The sequence below is a fragment of the Diorhabda carinulata genome, chromosome 4 (assembly GCF_026250575.1).
Source record: "Diorhabda carinulata isolate Delta chromosome 4, icDioCari1.1, whole genome shotgun sequence".
Lineage (NCBI taxonomy): Eukaryota > Metazoa > Arthropoda > Insecta > Coleoptera > Chrysomelidae > Diorhabda > Diorhabda carinulata.
Window position 1 is genome coordinate 14,504,797 of NC_079463.1, and position 20,620 is coordinate 14,525,416.

The 20,620-nt window shown below is 30.3% G+C and overlaps 1 protein-coding gene across 6 annotated transcripts in view; it reads right to left on the reverse strand.

Moving 5' to 3' along the window:
* Positions 1-275: 275 nt before the first annotated feature.
* LOC130893285 (synaptosomal-associated protein 25) overlaps positions 276-20,620 on the reverse strand; it is a 112,122-nt gene continuing 91,777 nt past the window's right edge. For all 6 annotated transcript variants that reach the window (XM_057799249.1, XM_057799250.1, XM_057799253.1 and 3 more), the window contains exon 7: positions 276-19,537. In XM_057799249.1, the coding sequence (XP_057655232.1) occupies positions 19,472-19,537 (66 nt within the window). In that variant the 3' untranslated portion in view covers positions 276-19,471. The remainder of the gene's footprint in view (positions 19,538-20,620) is intronic.

Below are 20,620 nucleotides of genomic sequence, written 5' to 3' on the forward strand. Positions count from 1 at the left end.
TAAGTTATAGCCAAGGATCTAAATAGACACTGTACATAACACAACATACCATGGTATTATTCACGCAAATGTCCGACAAATAATATCCAATTTATTATATGGAAAACAAATGCAATTTTATTTCAGAAAAAAACGTGATCATTTTTTATGTAATCAGAATTTGGGTAAATTATACAAGTATTTTTCACGGATATTGGTCTATAATTCAATTCTACATTCTTATGCTCTGGTATTGTATCTTAATCGTGTTGCTCTTCTTTTATATTCCCTTCAAATTGACTCTTTGCATAGTATATCACCCTTTAGGTTATTTAGTATAAATAAACAGCATTAAATCTAAAATTTCAATACCAGACACATCAAGCTCTTGATCTATAAAGTTTTTCAGAAGTAAGATGATTGTGAATAGGATAAAGAGTAGATTGAAAAAGAAAGTAAGAAGAAATATTTGACTTAATGATATTTCATTGTCATAAAAAATAACAAATGGGAACTGCAATAATTAGTGAAATTTCGTATGTACCAAAAATTATTTACAGATGCAATCGAATCAATGGCATTGGAGCCAACGTAAATACGAAGTTACCATTAGCTCTGTTGAAACAGGTGAAACGTACCCGACACAGGATGCTCTAATATTCGCCAGAAATTTCATTTATCAACATATTAGTGATCATCGATACAATTTAAACAAAATGTATATTACTCTTTCAGTATCTACTACTTGGAAATAGCTTTCCTGATACCCATAAGAAATTGTAGAAGAAAGAAGCCATTAGATACGAGTGTGTCAAAAATTCTACTATCAGTGAAAGAACAAACATTCATTTGTGTAGGAGTTATATTTATCAAAAAAATTGCATTTTTTCCATCGGAAGACTTTTACCGTATGGTACTTGTCAGACATTTGAATATAAGCTTCAGAAAAATATAGAAAATTAAAAATTATGTCAAAATTATTTAGCGTTAATTTGGATATGACTAATCACAGTAAATATATTCCCATTACTATGTTTAAATTTGTTCATTTTGTTGTTTTTTATCATGGATTCCAAATTATTCTCCGTTCAATTTTACTGGAGCGTCTTTTACAAAACACTGTTATGTCGGTGAAGTTTTAAGTCGTACAGTCACTAGCTTGAATAGTTAGTTTAGTCTAACAGGACAATATTAAATTAATTGAAAAAAACCTCTATTGAAAACTTCTACGTAGATACCAGCAAACTTCGATGATTAAATTTTGTACTTAAACAAGCTAATACCGACTCTAAATACAGAACTTTTGCATAGAGCTATTGTAGAATTGATTTTTATTCATCAGAACGAAATATTGATATTTTGACTACTTCGTATATTAGATCAAATTAATAGGAATTTTTCATTTTGCTTTTCGCAGATGAAAATTTTTATACTTTCATTCTCTTTTGTTGCATTGAAATGAATTAGGATTTGAATTCATTGTTTCGAAGTTTTGATGTCAAAAAATGTAGAGCTGTTGTATAAGATGGAAAAATGCTGAACAAAATCTTTTGAATGAAATTTTGAAGAAACTGAAAGAGTTCGAAATACTGAAAACTCCAATTGGGGAAACAATCAGAAAGTTAGTAGATGAACTGGATGTAAATCACTTCTCTATAGAGGGTAGAGTATAGGTAAGCAGAATGATCTCATATATGTAAAGAGATCAAAAAGTGCTCATAAGTCTGTAAATTACAGCTTAACAACCCACTCCTGCAGATATATTGTGTGCTATGACTGAAGATGTAGACGAATTGAATTATGAAGAGCTGAAAATTACAGGCATTTCGACAGACTTCTACTCACGTTTACCTTCCATACAGATCATTTAGAACTTCATTTATAATACCCGAGTAGTTCCATTTAGATAAAAGGTAAAAAACTAACTGTCTTAGTGCAAATCGAATTAGAAGAATACGTGATTTAACTGCATTTATTGTTGTTTCAGATGCCTAACAGATACGTGGGTGAAACAAATCGTTCATTGAACCGAGAAACATTGACAGAAAGTTTCTGAAGCAATAGATTCTGACAAAAGCATCCGAGACATTCATGAGGTAACTTCTGTGGTTGTATCATTTCCAATTGTTTGTAAATTTCCTAAAAATGCTGACAATAAAGAGGAAATAACTTTTTGTGAATCTATAGAAATATTTAAATATGCCTGTATTAAAATTGAAACAATGGAGAAATCTATATCAAGTTTAGACTTATCTGGATTCCAGTCATTTAATACAGAGAGTCTGCTAATCAATTTTGTTGTATGAGGGGGGAGGACACATACTTCCGTAAAAAATCACTTATAAGGGAATCTTATGAGCAAATTTCAATTTAATTGCTAAGATATGTTTTATGTTTGTTTCATATCAAGGTTAATGGCATACAAATTATGAAATTTGGGTTTACCCACTTTATGCCAAACCCTTTTATTTTGTATAAAATTTGGAATGTCGACTTTAAAGTGAATATGTGAATGAACGACTGTGACAAATCTGTGGTCCTAACTGACTCTTTCGTATCCTGTATTCAATAAATTTTTAAACCTTTCATATATTATCCATTTTACCTCTATTTGGTCGAAAATGCATTGCAGATTATGAGCTTAACTTTTGATAATAAAAACCCGAAATATTGAAATATTTTAATATTTTTGATTGTATTTGGAGAATGGTCATGGAAAATGTCATTCTATTCAAAACTACAAAAGACTAAGCTTTGCGTCGACTGACATATAAAATTTCAAATCCACCATGTACGTCATGAATAGTGGATAGGGTACCCCTCAGAATACCTTCTATTTCCCCACGTACTTCTTATTAGATGAAGTTGAAGTTTGTCAAACTTCTTGCAAGGAACACGACACTACAAGAGACTGTCAAGGTTTCTCAATAAGAAAATGCCGATCCGGAGGTTCTCATTTCAGCAAGTCAACGGTACGAGACATTTTCAAGATCACTAACTATCTTCAAATCCTGGGCTGGTATAATGTACCAAAGAATCCCTTGAGCTTGAGATGGAGGAGAACGGACCTTGGCCTCCTCTCCATCATAAACACTAAGGATCCAGCTTCAGTTGAAATCCTCAACACTGTTACCTGCAAAGGTACAAAGGAGTATAAAGAGAAGTGCTGACGTATTAAGAAATATGCCTCAACTGCAACTGCCAGTCATGCTCGAATTCAACATCCTCCTAGGATAAGAATATAACTCATATTGCCGTGGAAGTAGAAATTAGTAAGGATAGTCTCGTTAAAGATAATCTTGATGAAGAGGATCTTGATATACAACCACGCTGTTCGATCTTCTCTAATGAAGGAATCCCTTCAAAAGTTAGTTATAAGCAATATGAAGTGCTGATTTGGTGCAAAACGTTGATATTTTTTCACTTTTAAGGACATAAAATTACTCAGAATGTCCAACAAAACTTTTATTCCATGGATTTTTTTATAGGAGTATCTGTTTTCAACATATGTGGTCTTGGAGAGTCGCATAATGTAAGGTTCACGAAAATACGAAATATTCCTCGTTGTTAACATTCGACTTTGACTGAACCAATAAACCGAATTTGATTTTCTAAAGTTAACGTAGAATTTAGTCCCCTGTGTTTTAAAATAGAATGATATAAAGTGCAAAAATTTGGCGATTTTTCAGCTACTAAAAGCTAAGCCGACTAGTATGGTACAAACTTGATTACACACGTTTTAGAATAATTTCCTGCTTGCTGAAAATTAATTCGTCAAATCGGTTTTTTTCAACTTTTCTGTGATTGATAACACGCCTTGTAATCTTTATACCGAAAACTTCACCAATAAAATTTTTTTAAGTGTGTTTTGAACACTGTCCAAATGGCGTTTGTATAACGACACCCAATCAACTAGACAAATTTTCAAGATGATTGAGATGTTACTAGTACACTACTATACTATATACATTTACTTACAGGTCAACCTATTTACATAGTCGTAATTCATATGCATCTTAACACTTTTTAACAATTCTTTTTTTTTTGTAAACGTTAACATTTTTAAACAACAATCGACTTTTTTCTACCAAAAAACGTGGACTAGTAACATTAATAACGTTGAAAAAATTTTGTTGGACAAATAGTTTTATTGCTTACAGAAATATACTCTTATTTTTTTAACTGAAACATAACTGTTATTAAAGTTTTTATACTTAGTTCTAATAAGTTAAATACTAGGTTTTTGTCCGACAAAAACTTTTTAAATACATACAAATATACATACACATAGAGGACTACAAGAATGTTCGAAAAACTCAATGAAAACAGCCCTAAAAACATATAATTTGATTTAATAAACCACATAAGTCCACTAGTTTGAGTGATGATTTAGTTAATAGACCAGTGTAGAAGTCCTTGCAAGTGATAAAAAGTAAATAAAATAATAGTAGGATGAACCCCTTTGGAAAAGGAGGAGAATATAGTAAATATGGAAGAATAAATAATTTACAGGCGATCTGAGGTCTGGAAGTAGAAGAGGGTGAGTTTTTAATGGTAAAAACCGGTTTATCTCGATTGCCAGCAAAACTATAAGTACTATAGATCTAAAACTTTTGTACTCATACTTTTTTCACATAACCTCAAAATTTATGCGAAAAATTTAATTAAAACTTACCATTTTATGACCCAACCACTGTAACTTATTTGATTTGAAATATTTATTTGTTCATCTCATTTTGACTTTATATCGAAAAAGCACCGTAAGTAAATTTCAATCGAAAATTACAGTCAAAATATTTTATTTTTTTTTAAAGTCGGTGAGTTGTTAGAGGAAATCTTTACTTTCTGATGGTATAAAAAATATCACTATTGCCATGGTAAATTTCTTTAGAAAAGGCAAAAAAGCGAAAAAACTCGTACCCAAAAACTTTTTCTAATTAATACGTACAATTTTTAGATATTTATAAGAATTTTACAACCCTTATGTTTGATCAAGTAACATGGAATCTCACGTTTTTCGTGTAATTAGAGCGTAATATTTTTCACACCATCAGAAAGTAGAGTAGATTTCAATGAACAAAAATCACCGACTTTTCAAAAAAAAAACTGATATTTTGACGGGAGAATTAATAATTACGGTGCTTTTTAGATATTGAGACCAAATAATATTAGAAATTGAATATTTCCAATAAAATAAATTGTAATGTATTTGGGACATAAAAAGGTGAATTTTCACCTAATCCAGACCTTGGTTTTTGAATTTCTCAAAAAGTTGTAGATCTTTTCATTACCTACAACTCACCCTCTTCCCCACCACGACCTTAGATAGTCCGTAACTTATTTTTCCTTTTATTTTTATTATATTATCTTCTTTTTTCAATGGATCATATCTCACTTATATTTTTTTTGTTTCAAAAATTGTCAACCCTTGTGGAGACTCTAAGTCTCATCTATAAGTAGTAGCCCTGATCGCAGTTGAAAGAGATTAATAGAGATCTGATACCCTTTTAGAACCGCGATCAGGGCTAATCCTCACCTAATCATACCCCTCATAACAGTATCTCAACTAAATAATCGAAAGATAGACCTACTAAATCATCGCTTGAGAATATCACTACAAATTTTGGTTAAATAAACCACGACATTTACAATAGAATATATTGTGAAAATTAATAATATTTAAAAATTACTGTTCAAAGTAACAAACTATAGGAAGTTAATCAATGGAATTGATTTTTCAAAACAAAATAATCACTAGATATGGTAAATACATGGTATACCATCAACCTTTTTTCATTAGGGCGAAATGAAACCCGTTATCATATAATTTTATTTCCTAACGAACCTATAATCACAGTCTCTTTCTTTATTTTGGCAGCTAATATACAACACATTTCGCATTATGAAAAAAATTAACAACAATGTAACTTTATCACAAAACAAAGATTAATTATTCTCAAGAAGCTAGACACAGATACATTTTATTAGTTAATATCAGTGGAGTTAATTTTGGTTCATCTATATTTTAGTGTTGATCATGGAACTGAATTGAAAATATAAATTTAGTAAGGTAAAATTGGAAGGATACATTCCTTTCCACAGCGGATGCCACTAAAAGAATTAAAATAATAACAATATTTTCACAACCTTCAATGTCTGCTTATGAAAATTTAACTATACATTTTTCGGGCTTTTTTCATAGATACAGTAATTTTAAATTTGAGAATACATTTGCTTACTTTGTTACAATACAATACACATTGATTTCAGTTTTATATTTTGATATTTCCAATTAAATTAGCTGATATTTCCGTTCAAATACTGTATACGTATTTAAAATGGAATCTAGAATTATATAATGAAATCTAATATAATTTCCATTGAGAATGAAACTAAATCTTTAGAAATTATTACCACTATTTAATTGCAAGATTATGTTATTGCATTATTACTTTCACCTAGTACTGAAAGGGTGAAATTAAATTATGGACAATATTTATTGTGTGTGTTAATTTGTGTTGATAAGGAAAAATTTCTTCTGTTATGATTGAATTTTTCAGAACTAGCAAAATTGAATATTACCTACTCATATAACTGTAAAAAGTTCATCTTGGATTGATTTTTTCGAAAAAAAAAGTATCATTGTTAGAAAGGCCTACAAGCTTTACTCAACTTTTAAAATTATCGTAATAATTAACAAAATAACAAAGTTGTGTATTGATATTCCGAGATAAATTCCACACTCTTTTTACATTGGGGAAAAGTAAACACCCAATATTCTTTTGCAGTATTATTTTTAATAATTAACGACTGAGAAACATGTTTATTTAATTCTTTAGAACTTATTTCATCAAGTTGAGTTTATGTTGATTTGGCTTTTTCAATCTGTCTTGCCAGAACTTCAGACGGAAAGCTTTCGCTTCCTGACAAAAATTCCCTTCAAGGACTTCAAGAGTCTGAGGCTTATTGATGTAAATCCCAAAAAAAGTCTCGAAGAGTCTGTAAACAGCACACCACGCCGTAACTCTCAGCGGCTGTAATGGTTTTTTTGGGTTATACATTGATTTTCGATGTATCAGAAACGATTATTTCGTTTATTCACGCAACCGCTAAGATGGAAATGAGCATTATCGCTCATGACACTGTTCTATGAAAAATCGTTTAGCTCTCCGTTGAGATTCGCAAAATATTGAGCGTACGTTACACGCGGTAAACAGCTGATGCACTATTTGCACTTTGTAAGGAAATGTATACAAATCTTCCTGCTAATTCTCAATGGCGTGGAACGTCGTGTGGTCAATATTCCTGGCTTCTTTTCAACATATTGGACAACAAGAGTGATGTTCTCAACAGTACAGTTGCTCCGAGGAAGAACGAGAAGGAAGGCCAGAAAATCTGCAACGGAATTCATGGTATACCAATAAAACCTATTCTGCGTTTATTCATGCCACAAATGTCAATTTGGCAGCTTTTGGGAAAGTTATAGGGTTTTCTAATAGAGTGATTAATTTTACCCCAATGTTGTTTATCCTCTGGTTATTTTTATACCTAGTGTTATAAGCTATCCTTTTAAAACGGATAGTATGGCTAATTGAGTAATTCTTTACGTGCAGACATTCTCTGAATCTACCAAACTTCTTTACCTACTTCCTTCATTCCCGTAAGTAAATTTAAATATATTTGAGGCCAAATTTCACTATATGGCAAATTTAACGTTGGGATTGTGAGCTTTAGACCTGCCAAAAATTTCTTAGAGCAATTAACATAACGCATAAAATTTTCTTACTTCTTAGACGAAAGACTCTCAATAAATTGATATGGAAATATTAATATTTTCTAAGATTCCTTTTTACAATAGCTAAAAAATATTTTTCGTGATATCAATTAGCGTTTGAACGGAAATAATCATTTTGTGGTTAGAAAGAATTATTAATCCCATATCTGATTGAAATTAATATACTCTTCTATTGATATAACCTTCAACTAACTCCATGGAGATAATCAAAGCTTTAAGATGCTACTATTAGTAATGAATTAGTCTACATAAATTTGTGAAGAGAAGAATGGCATATATTTTGTTTATCTAAAAAAAGTTCATAAAAAAACTGGAAGTCAATATTTAGAATTGCGAGATTGTGTTTTTGAAAATACAAAAATAGTCGAAATATATCAATAACACATGCCAACAAAGTAAAGAAAATAAATTGATGCCAGAAATATAACACCCAAATTTGAATATTTTTAACGTGCTGACGCCAAAAAGTCCACCAGATTTTATCTCTCAGCTCACGTTTTTGAGATAAAGGCTAGAAAATGTAGGGGGTGTTTCGGCCAATATGTATCTCGAAAACTATTTGAACTATCGACAATGACATGTGACAGTTATAAACTGTGGATAGTATTACACGTTTTAAGCAAGCAGTTACTTTGTTACAAAGTCATATTTTAAATCTGTTATCATTTTTAAAAAAATTATTGAAGCATCCTGTAAAAGCAACTCTCACAGTATTTTGGCGATACCTATTTTTATGGTAGATACGTAGAAACGACAAATAGAGTTTTATTTATTTCATTTGAAAAACAAAACGATCTTCGCAAACCATAAATATATCCTAATAAAAAATATTCTAGCAGATCGAAGCCGTTGGAAGAAACAGCACACGTGCTCCATAGAAAAATCATTTTGCTTTAGAACGAAAAATTAGGTAATGGTTGTTTTTCCAAGCGGAAAATATTCAAATTTTCGCCTTAAACCTTTTGTAGCAGAATATAATTGAAGTCAACCCACGGATTTCAAATCATATCATATAAATATATAAATATATAAATATATATAAATATATATAAATATATAAATATATATAAATATATAAATATATAAATATATATATATATATATATATATATATATATATATATATTAATATAAGTATTAATACATAGAGAAACTTTTTAATAAGATATTGGATAGTGAAGAAAACCGCTTTCACAATATCGGTATAACTAAGTCACTATTGGTTGGCTTAAAATCTCAGGTGGATGCAAGAAATATATGGTCCTCCTCCATGATTAAGGGAATTCAACTAAATGAAAAACCGAAACAGCAACAGAATTCTCATTCCGAGAACTGTTACGTTTGGATATATATTTGCAAGATGGATTGGAAGATATGACGGTTGTTTGACCAAATTTATCCCTGTTAGATTCTTTCCTTGGAAAATTTTTAAACAGAATCAGAGCAACTTCCCAATCTACAAACTATTCAAGCACTACGCTCAAAAAATTAACTTATTTGAATTTAATGCTTTTTTTATTTTATTTTGTTTTTAAAAACAATAAAAAATTTTGTTTAATGTCTCTAAGTACCACAAAAATATAGTTCTAGAGCAGTATCACGTTAAACAGGTTGTCTTATTAAATTTTCTAGAAATGACACTATTTAATCTGAAAAAAGCCTTCTAGGCTACTATTTATATCTGATGCTAATAAAGAAGAAATAAAAATTTACTTTTTAGATGACTAAAATTCAGTATTTTGCTTAAGTAAGTAAAGATGTGATATTATGTTGTGTAAACTTTTGTTGTTTTTATATTATAATATCTAAATACTAAACTAAATCAAGGGCATCTCCAAGCAAAAGTAGCTCAGTGAATCATATCGATATTTTTTTGTTATGTAAATAGCAAATATATTTTGGAAGAAAAAATCACTTTCGACTTTGTGAAAAGAGCTTATAATATCATTTTTGCACGTGAAACATGTAAATCACATTCGCGACAGTGAACAGTTTGGATTTTGATACATCATCTGATTGCAGCGACTTTGAAGAAGATACAACAAACTACGCAGTTTTCAAATGAGAAAAATTTGTCATAAAAATATTTGCTGCCTATTGAATTATGTAAAATAGCATGGAATTCTGTGAGCCTCACAGTTTAAAACATATTTTAAAATGTATACCATGAAGATAGAATAGGAAACAACATTTTTGTGAAAGAAATTAAAAACCTTCGATGAGTAAGTTGTGGTTTGTCGATTGAAAAACGGCAACAAAGTGAATAAAGAAATTGGGTTTGACCAAAGAAATGTAATCAACAAAGATTTGTTACTTAAGTGAAGGTTATGAAGCTTCAAATCGAAATGAAAATTATTTCGGATAGTTGTCAGTTGACTAGGGTTAAAGAAAAATGAAAGCCAGTATATCTCATGATCCTCAAACAAGACAACTTATCAAATATCCACAATTTACTTCATCTCAATTCATATAAATATAACGTTTGATGGGTGTTCATGGGTAAAAGTGATACAAAATCTCCTTGAAAATCATTCCTGGTTGTAGATGGCTCTCTAATTATTAAATAAAATCACGGAAAATAATTTCCTGTTATACAAAAAACAATTTTTCAATCATGAGAGAAGCAGTCGCGGGAGAATTTTTTCATGTTTTTACTTTTTTCATACTGTACCAAGCTTTGGAACGACTTTGCATCAATTTTCAACGCTGTAATAAATGTTTTACTCTTTTTGAGAAATTTCATAAAAACTAATCTTATTTTTTCCTATATATTTGTTACCAACTTTTCTGAGTTGATTTCTTAACTCATATACAGGGTGTATTTAGAATTTAATACAAAGGGGTGGGAGTATTAAATTGTGAATACCCCCGTATACAAGTCAAAATAAGTTGGTAACAAATGGGTAGGAACAAGGAAATTAGTTTTTATGAAATTTCTCAAAAAGGAAAAAAAGTTTTTCATTCCAAAATAACATTTCAGTTTTGTTATAAAGATAATTTAGCTCACAATATAATTTAAATTATATGTTTTCCTGTGAAATTTCGCGATATTGGTTTCGTCTCATAATTTTAATATACAAGTTATAACAATTTGGAAAATGATTATTTTATGAACCAGTTTCATTTGGTATTTATTACAGCTTTGAAAATGGATGCAAAGTCGTTCGAAAGCTTGGTATCTATAGCATAAAAAAATTCACAAAATCAAAAAATTTTCCTATGACAGATTCCCCTATAAAAAATTAATTTTTGGATAACAGAAAATTGTTTTTCGTGATTTTGTTTTTCAACTAGTTGGTCGTGACTAATCACCAGTTTGGTTTCTAATTATTTATTTATTTCTACCACCACTCTGCCCAAGGGTCAATTAAAAGGTTGGAAGATACATACATAAGAATTAATAATTGAACAATTAAAGTTGACAAGTACAAATAAATAATAGTACATTTGGAAGATGGAATACCTATATGACCACCCGTTGCTAAAGCCTACAGCAGGAATACCCTACTAAAGTGATATGAAATAAATTTTTCAAGTGATCAGTGATAAATAATGGACTCCATTAATAATTATTCAAAATTCATTGTAAGTGGTAGTAGGAATATTCTTATTCTTCTCTAAAAGTTTTTATGTCCTTCCGAGTCCACCAGAGTATGGATTGGTTTGTAGGGAGCTTCGGTATTAATCTAAAACACCTCACTGTTGGGTTGGATATTATTATCGGAACTGAAGCTTTTTTAATCCCTATCTGACAGTATTTAAGTAATTCCCTTGTTAAATGGCTGAAGGAAATTAAGATGGAGCTTATTTAGGTCAAAAGTTAAGTTTACAACTTATGGGACTAATCTCTGGACCCATATTAGGAATAATCATAAAGTGAAAGCTTTTTGTAGCAAATCTCGAAAAATACATTTGGTAGATAAAATCTGAGGACTATTTTGAATTTTGTACCAAAAAATGAACCAGGAATAGTTGAAAAACAGCAGAAATATATATTTTTGTTGGCCTGTGTAATTATTTCGAAATATACCTGAAAAATGATTACAATATGATTGTAAATTGTGAATTTGCGGCAACAAATTCGAAAACAATATTGGTATTAGGTATTCAATATGCTAATAGGTATAATAGTTTATTACAGTACAGGGGTCAAAAGTTGAATTATCGAGCATCATGACACGCAAGATCGAGATTTCATTTTTTGACCCGTGTAATGTATTATACTATTTTTCTTCATAGCCGGTCGAAAGTACGTACTTTCGTGCAGTGATGAAAGTTTAACATTTACTTCCTGTGAGAAGTACAAGCGTGTATTATGCTACAAGAGCCAAAAGCTGAATTTTTGGGCAGAGCCGAGATTTCAGCTTTTGGCCCTTGTAGTGTAATGTGTCCCTGCTATTAGGGATGAAAGTACACACTTTCGAACGAGTTATGAAGAAAATATAGTTAAAATCTTCATCATATTAAAAAACTGAATAATGAAATAATTCATTTATAAATTATTGTGAAAGTGATTGTGATTAAAAGGTATGTAAAAGTGACAAATTTATTGTATATGGAGAATTGTTTTATTTTATTTTGCAAGATTTATTTAAATTCTGACAATATAATAATATGAATGCGATTTCCATTCCGATTCAATTATCTTTCTGTTGTACTCGTATATAAATGTGTTGGGATAATAATCTTTGGAAGATTCTTGGTGTTATCAAGGACAAAACTTGAAATCCCATACTTTACTAAATTGACTATTATCATAGTTGTAGGTATTTATTAAGAAAAGTAATCTAAATTTCTAAATCAACATAAATATAATTAGCAATTATCTGATTGAATTTCAGGTTAGATTTGTATATTAAATAAAGGTGAAGCGTATGTCACGACAAATTAATATTATTTGAATATAAAAAATTCTCCATACGATCGTTTTAGTTTTCCATAAAAAAACATTGATATTATATGCTAAATATAAATGGAATACATCTTAACAAGTATAAGGTCTCGATCATTGTTGAAAACGAAATGTGGTAAAAGCAGTACTAAGAACTAGATTTTTGTGCAAATGAGCATGAAATTGAGTTTATATATTTAACAATAACCAATATTACTGGCTTCGAAAACTTATATGAAGTACGCTCAAATGATGATATAAATATTTAGGTTCACTACATAGATCATTGATTACTAATTCTCTGTTTATTTACCATTCTCTATAGACCAATAGCTATTTTATAGGGTTGATGTTTATTCCGTACCCCCTAGAGCACATAATAATTCTGTGATACCAGTACAGTTAAGTCTCTATAATCCAACACTTCCATAATTCTCTTTTCCTAGAATATCTCAGGAGTATTAAGATTTATACATAGTCTTGCTTATGTTTGGAAAAATATTTCAAGAGGTTGTGACCAGATCCCAGGTTATTAGACAATTGGAAACTAATAAAAAATATGATAAAATAATAGTTATTGTATATGAAAAATTCCACGATCAAAAAAACCCATTCATGAGTTTTAATTTAAATGAGTTAATCAAAAAATAATTAGCCAATGCTTGAAAAAGATGAAGCCTATTTCTATACGACTTCGTGATGCTGGAAGCGCTTTCAGCTCATACGTTAAAGAAAGCGATAGAATAACTTCGAATAATTTAGTTTTAAAGATATTGTACAAGCATGATTGAAAGTCTGAATAAAAACCAAACACATATTGATTATTTCTTCATACATAATGTATGAGGTGGGTCGAATAGGAATTATCATTATAAATGAACATAATTTTTACTTTCTAGCGCATTTTTTACAAAAAAGAATGCGCTATTACTATCGTTTTGCCATCCGTTTGTCTGTAGCAGCGGTATATTCTCTCAGGGAGCATGTAGGGAGCTCAAGATTTTTGCATTTAATTCCAGTATAAATGTAGAAGTGCCGAAACGAAAGAAAGTTTGGGGATTGTTAGGAAAAAATATTTTTTGTAAATGTCAATATTTTGATGAAGACCACTACGTAACGTCAAATTTTTTATAGAAACCTACGTAATAGAAACTATGTGTCTCGCGAAGAGAGAAGAAGAAAAACTTTGAAGGAAAAATATTAGTTTCGAAGAAAATAGATGAGGAAGAATGTAGAAGGCTAATGAACAAGCAATTGGAAGAGATAATAAAAGAACAAAACATAGTAAATCTCCAAGACGTTGAATTTCCATGGTCATGTAGAGTGTATCTCATAAAGAAATAAAAGACAACCTCATAATATTTGAGGGACAAATATTAGTCCAAAAGATAATAGATTATAACGAATGGAGAACGTTACTGGATAGGGAATTGAATGACGAAAAGACAAGACATAATTGAACTCATAAAATCTCGGAGGTTGAAATGCCATGGACTTGTAGAGAAGAGGAAAACATCGAATATTCGGAGGAAAATATTAGGACCAATGAAGAGGGAATAAAAATAAATAATAGAAAGGCGAGACATAGTTAAACTCATAAAATCTCAGAGTTTGAAAATCCATTGACACATAGAGTGTTTCACGAAGAAATAATGAGAAAATCTTATGATAATCGAAGAGAAAATATTAGGTTCTGTTAAAAAATAATTAAAAGAGATATTAGAAGGAAAAGACATAGTTAAACTAGAAATTCCAGAGGTTGAAATGACATGGACATGTTGAGAGAATCTGTAATAGAGAAGCTAGAAATTGGTGACAACGGAGGGTAGAGGATAGACCATGGGGATAACCAAGTGAGAGAAGACATGAATATGAAGTTTTGAAGACGTTATATACAAGATCAACAATAAGAGAGAATAAACCAGAATAACGGAAGATGCTAAAGATGCTATGAGTCATTCAAAGTGATTCATAGCATTAAAAGAATCAAAGAGCTCCTGTCCAATTTATTCGGAGATGTATAGGAATCATATACATGTATGTATCTATATAAAATATCTTGGGAACCAACATAGTTAAAAATGTTATGTATATACTTTTTTTAAAAGTTTCATTTTTTAAAAGACTATTTCATTATTGTATAATATTTTTGTTCAAACGTTCAGTAAACCGACCATAGTCTCATATATGTGGAGTAGAGACTCAACTGTATTTAAAAAATAGGAGGTACCTCTGTTTGCTTTTTCGAAAAATTTGGGTTTTTTTCGATACGCCTGTGTTGGTACACGCTACGTCATTGGTTCTATTAAGATGAAAAATTCATATAAACATGTGTGATAAGTATTGTAGTTAATGAGATACAGAGTCTTGAATTGTTTGTAATAAATGAGCTCTGACTGTAAGTGAAATTCATTTTTCCTGGTTCTGCTACTAGAAGTAATACGAAAGAACATGCTTATTCTAAGTGGCCTTTGAAATAATGTTGTCAAATGCTGAGTCAAACACAAAAACTATCGCAAATGCCAGCGTTTAATGCTGAAATGGCTAATAAGTACTTTTTGTATGGATTAGCGAATCTTAATGTCATGTTCTGATTCGTTTACTAAGATACATAATTGTTTACAAGAGAATGAAACTTTTGCTAAATCAGAGCATATTATTGGACGATCCAGAAATGCGAGACCTCCACACTTGGAAAACCAGATTTTTTAAATTATTGATAACAAACATCCAGAAACGAGTACCAGAAAAATTGCTGATGAAGTGAATATTGGTAACAGAACTATTTGGAATATTCTCAAAGATAATTCATGATATCCATTATCCATATTATATCCTCCACATTTTGCAGTAACTGTGCGTGAGTTTTTAATTGACGTTTTTCCAGACCATTCAATCGGACGAGGATCTCCACACCCCAGCCCCCTAGGTCACCTGGATGCAATCCTCTGGATTTTTGTGTGTGAGGATATCTAAAATCGCTCATTTACACAATCCCTATATTAAACACAAATACAATTCTGTAATGTTATTCGTAACAATCCTGGTATCTTCGAATCATACATTTATACATACTCTGAAATGTATTATTTTTCCTTTATGTTTAACCTATGTAGTTGCTTCGAATAAAATAATAAAACAATTCGACACCCTGTATCTCATTAACTACAAGACTTATCACATATGGTCATAAGAGCTTTCAATTTCAATGATTTTCAATTTATATTTATTGTAGATTATCTGTCTGTTAATTCAAGATCCCACTGCTTGAATCTATAAGTATCTGTTTTTTTTATAGAATTAAGTTTGATTAAATGTTTTGGCAGTATGCAAAGTAATAAAAATCGGTTGCCTATCATAAATTAGCCGCAATTACCTGTAATTAATTTTTTTATATAAATGGCAATTATATATTTTTTCAATAAATTTCACGACACTTTGGAAAAAAAATGTGAAGAATAAAAATATGATAACTAATAAGCCACAACATCAGAGTTTCCAGTTGTAAACAGGTAGATTCTTGTTAATTATTTAGTTAACATTTTTTTAACAAACTCTAATCGAAACGTTTAATTTCTACTTTTCACGAAAACCCTTGTTCGTAAATTTTGCACAATGATAGTTCAAGATACGCTAATTAAGGTCTCTATGGGTCGTCAATAGTGTAGGTAAATTGCATAAGTAACTTCATAAACATTCCTCAGTCAATTGAGGAGAGATGAAATAGTCCCGGCCATTTAAGGCAAAGTTTAACAGTTCCGGTCACTAACTAACCTTTCTCAAGCATTCCTACGTTTTCTATGTAAATAAGAAAAATTGTTACTTAATCTTAATATGTTTTCGTTGTGCCCACATATAAAACAGGTATTAGATGATGCTTGCCGTAATACATTTAGACGAAATGCCAGAGGATCATCCTGAAAAGCTCTTACTTCATTCACTATAAAGATGTTAGAGTTGTAACATAATATATTCACAACAAGAAGACCACTACTATCAGTATTTTTTCTCAACATGCTACCTTTGGACTTTTCAGGGGTAGTTTTGAGGTTTCATGCCTATTTAGACTTTTTATCAGCTTGCTTTAACTATGATTGTGCCAAGATTCAGAACAATTGACCAAAACCAATTCTCTTCCTCTCAGAGTATCTTCGGACTATTCAGAGAGGGGCAGTTTTGACAGGGTTTTGGGGTTTTAAGGTTTCGTGCCCATAGAGACATTTAATTATCTTGGTTATAGCTATTATTTTGCCAAGAATCAGAGCAATTCGCCAAAGCCAATTCCCTTTCTCCCAGGGTATCTTCAGACACTTGGGGAGTCTTAGTTTTAGAGTTGGGGAGTTTTGAGGTTTCGTGCCGATAAAGACTTTTAATGAGCATGCTATAAACTATCATTGTGCCAAGTTTCATAAAAATTGGCCGCAACCCAATTTCCGTAGGGATTGAATATAATAAAAAGAGATATTTCCTCATTCGTTGTCAATGGAATCCTTCCTTTGCCGTTTATGTATATTAACATTTTATATTATTGAATTAAAACTATTTATTTTTAATTTATAATAAAGATTGCCAATAGTATTGTATTTTGTTTCAATAATTGTAACTATATACTTATTTTAAATCTATTTTAGAAACATTTTATAACAGAAAAAAAATAACCACTGAACAATGTCGTCAATTGTTCACAAGCTTACTGATGTCAGTGCTATATTGGAAATGAACGTTTCAGTGTAAAGTTTAAGCCAAAAATTCAAAAAACTATTTTAAAATGAGATAATATGATGATGATTTAGGTCTCTTCTGTTTTAAAATTAGTTTTTTTCTTATAATTTTTGAAAGACAGATAAAAATTTCAAATTAAAAAAATTAAAGAAATGTCAAATACTTTTTTGTTTGAACTAATTTTAACCTATTAGTGACCAATTACAACTAAATTTGCATGACAATTCAGAAGTTTCTAAAAAAAATTTACAACTTTCAGACAATCTTTTAATGTGAAGTAAAAAATGAATAGATGTTTTAGTTGACAATCGTATGTGGCTCACAGTGGAAGTGAGTTGTTGTGGGTAACTAACTCTCTTTTTTAACCAGTCATCTACCTGAGTTTATTGTGGAAAATTGAAAGTTATTTTTTTATGCGAAAAAACTTGCTGCTTTTTTTAGAAAAAACTGAAAAATGTTTTCTTATTTTTCTATATCTTTATTATCTACAGGCCTAATACCATTTTACAACAAAAATTATGTGAAAAAAAAATTATATTCTTGATACACTGAGAATATAATTTGAATAAACTTAACAAAAAAGTCCTGTGGGAATATTCCATTATGTGGAAGTAAATTATAGAAAACTACAGGATAAAGATTCATTTCCTTGAGAAGAATGGGGTAAATATCAAATGTGTTCCTATGGAAAATTGGATGAAATGACAGTAATGTCCTTACAGTTTTGATAAATTGTGATTTAGGGCCCCAAAATTTGCGAATAGGTAGTCTAAAAATGACTCTAATTCATATGGGAGCAATCGATCTGATCGACCAATTCGTACCCACATATAGGATTGGAATAGGGTACAAAAAAATATATAAAATATAAAATAAATATGGTGTATGGTATAAGGCAAAGTATTGCATTGTCGGTTATGTTCTAACATAGACATTTCACAATTTCAGAGGGAATGTTCTTCTAAATTATTGTAATGAATCACACCTAGCTAATACAGAAAGAGATGAGCTTGGTCTGGTGCAGCTAGATCATTTATTTCTAAAAGGAATCCAAATATAGAGTGTGTGTGTGTGTATCATGTGAAAACTTAATAATCTACTTATATAAGAAATGCAATCTTTCATTCAATTCGAAATGTTTTTTTGTCGGTACCATAAAATATAAATTGTTGACGTTTAGTGAAAAGAATTGATGAAATATATAAGTAAAAATGTTCGATTTCAAGTCAGACTGTAGATTAATCATTTTGTAATAACCTTTTGATCGATAAAATCAATTTCAAAACTATTTGAAGTCATTATCCTAATTTAAATCCTGAATTGCTTGCTAGTAATTACTCCTTAAGTGATCAGAAGCATCTTTAGTTGCTTGGTCGTAATTCCACTTAATATTTATTTGTTCAAGACCATTTTGAAAAAAAAATAATTTAAGAAACAATTGTAAAAAAATTTTCGGGCATTAAACTGAAAAAAAGTATACCAAACATCCCCACCACCCCATATTGATAAATAAGTTTAGTTTTTGAAAATTACCTAGAGTAACGTAAAAGATATACATTGTGGGACATTATTTTATTTATTACAATGATTTGAAATGATTGAAAGAACAAACAATATGTGCTTGTTTTAAAATCTTTTTAGAGAAAGACTCGTTATTGAGACGTTTATATTTTTTAATTTTCCACCATTTTTAATGTGTTGCTAGATTTTCTATCAAATTTTCCGAATGAAGTTCGAAACATCTTCTTGAAATTCTATACAACATTTTTGTAATTACATATTTAAGTTACCATAATTTTCGAAAGTTCTGAGTCACAGTAAACAAATGTAAACCACGATATTGACACTACCAACTTAGAAAATGAAGCTCCTACTTATTATACCGAATATAGAACGTTAACAAGTTTTCGAATCAGTAGAGTACACAATGTTTTTTTACCACATTCCTTTTGCTTCAACTCACATAAAAATACAATTGTGAAATTAATATATGTGCAAACTATTATTTGATCAAGCCGATTAACATCTAGAATTGAGAAAGAAGTATAAAAGGCGACTTGAATCATCCCCACCACTCTCTCTCTTTAGGACTTAAGAAGTTTGTTGGCACGCTGGTTGGCCACTGCAATGCGTGTTTCGTTGCTCTCACCCTAACCAACATTAACATATAACCAGGTGCCGTTTTTAAAAATTATGAACATTACTACATATCAACACGTTCCTACTAGAAAAATATCAAGTGTCGAATATTTCAATTTTAACAAATAGACTATTTTTCCCCGTTTTATTAAAAATTGTCTCTCATATTCCTATTTTAGAGATTGTGAAAAACGACTTTATGACGGAATCATTTATTTAGATTTTTTCAATACCATCAACTTGCTTCAATATTTTTGCAAAGTTTTACGAGTAGTTGAAACTGTATAGATAGTGTGTTTTGAAACTCTACCACTAAACGTAGATTAAAGATACCAGATGCAATTTCGTGTAACTTAATTTGTCTTAATCATAAAGGAAGTATCACTGTTTGTAGATAACATTGATAAATCCTGATGTTAGCATATCTCAAGAAAACCAGTAGTTACAAACGTTAGTGCTGCAATGACGAATTATTCACTATCTAAATCTACAGACTCAACCAGACAAAAAAAGTCATCGTATCTGCCACATTATCTAAAAATAGTAGAGCTGATAAAGCTAGAAAGCAGTAACAAACCAATGGACCAAATTTATAGCATGATGAACAACATCCCATTCAAAGCGGTGATCAATGACCCCCAATTATGGATCAATAAAGATCATTTGCAAGCATGAATACATCTAGTATACAGATGGTTCGAATATAATGTAAGCTATTTTTCAGGTAAATTTGACAGCAATAAACTTTTATAGTCAGGTGCACTTGAAAAGAAACCTCGCATTCTTTCCGATAGCCAAGCAGCCTAGAAGGCTCTGAAAGTTTGCTGGAGAATCAGGTGAAACCTTACTGGAGAAACACTCCAGGCCTTCGACAACCTGAACGATCCAAGTATGAATTAAATTCACATATTATACATTCCACATTGAAAACTATTAAATGTAACAGGAAGCACTGTTACATTAACCTTTAAAGACGAAGATTAAGTTAACGCATACGTTTATTATTTTCGTAATTAATATTTTTTATTTTATTTTATAAAACGTAAGCATCTTTGCCCGAAGTAAAATCGACATACTGAAATCGTCATAAGTGT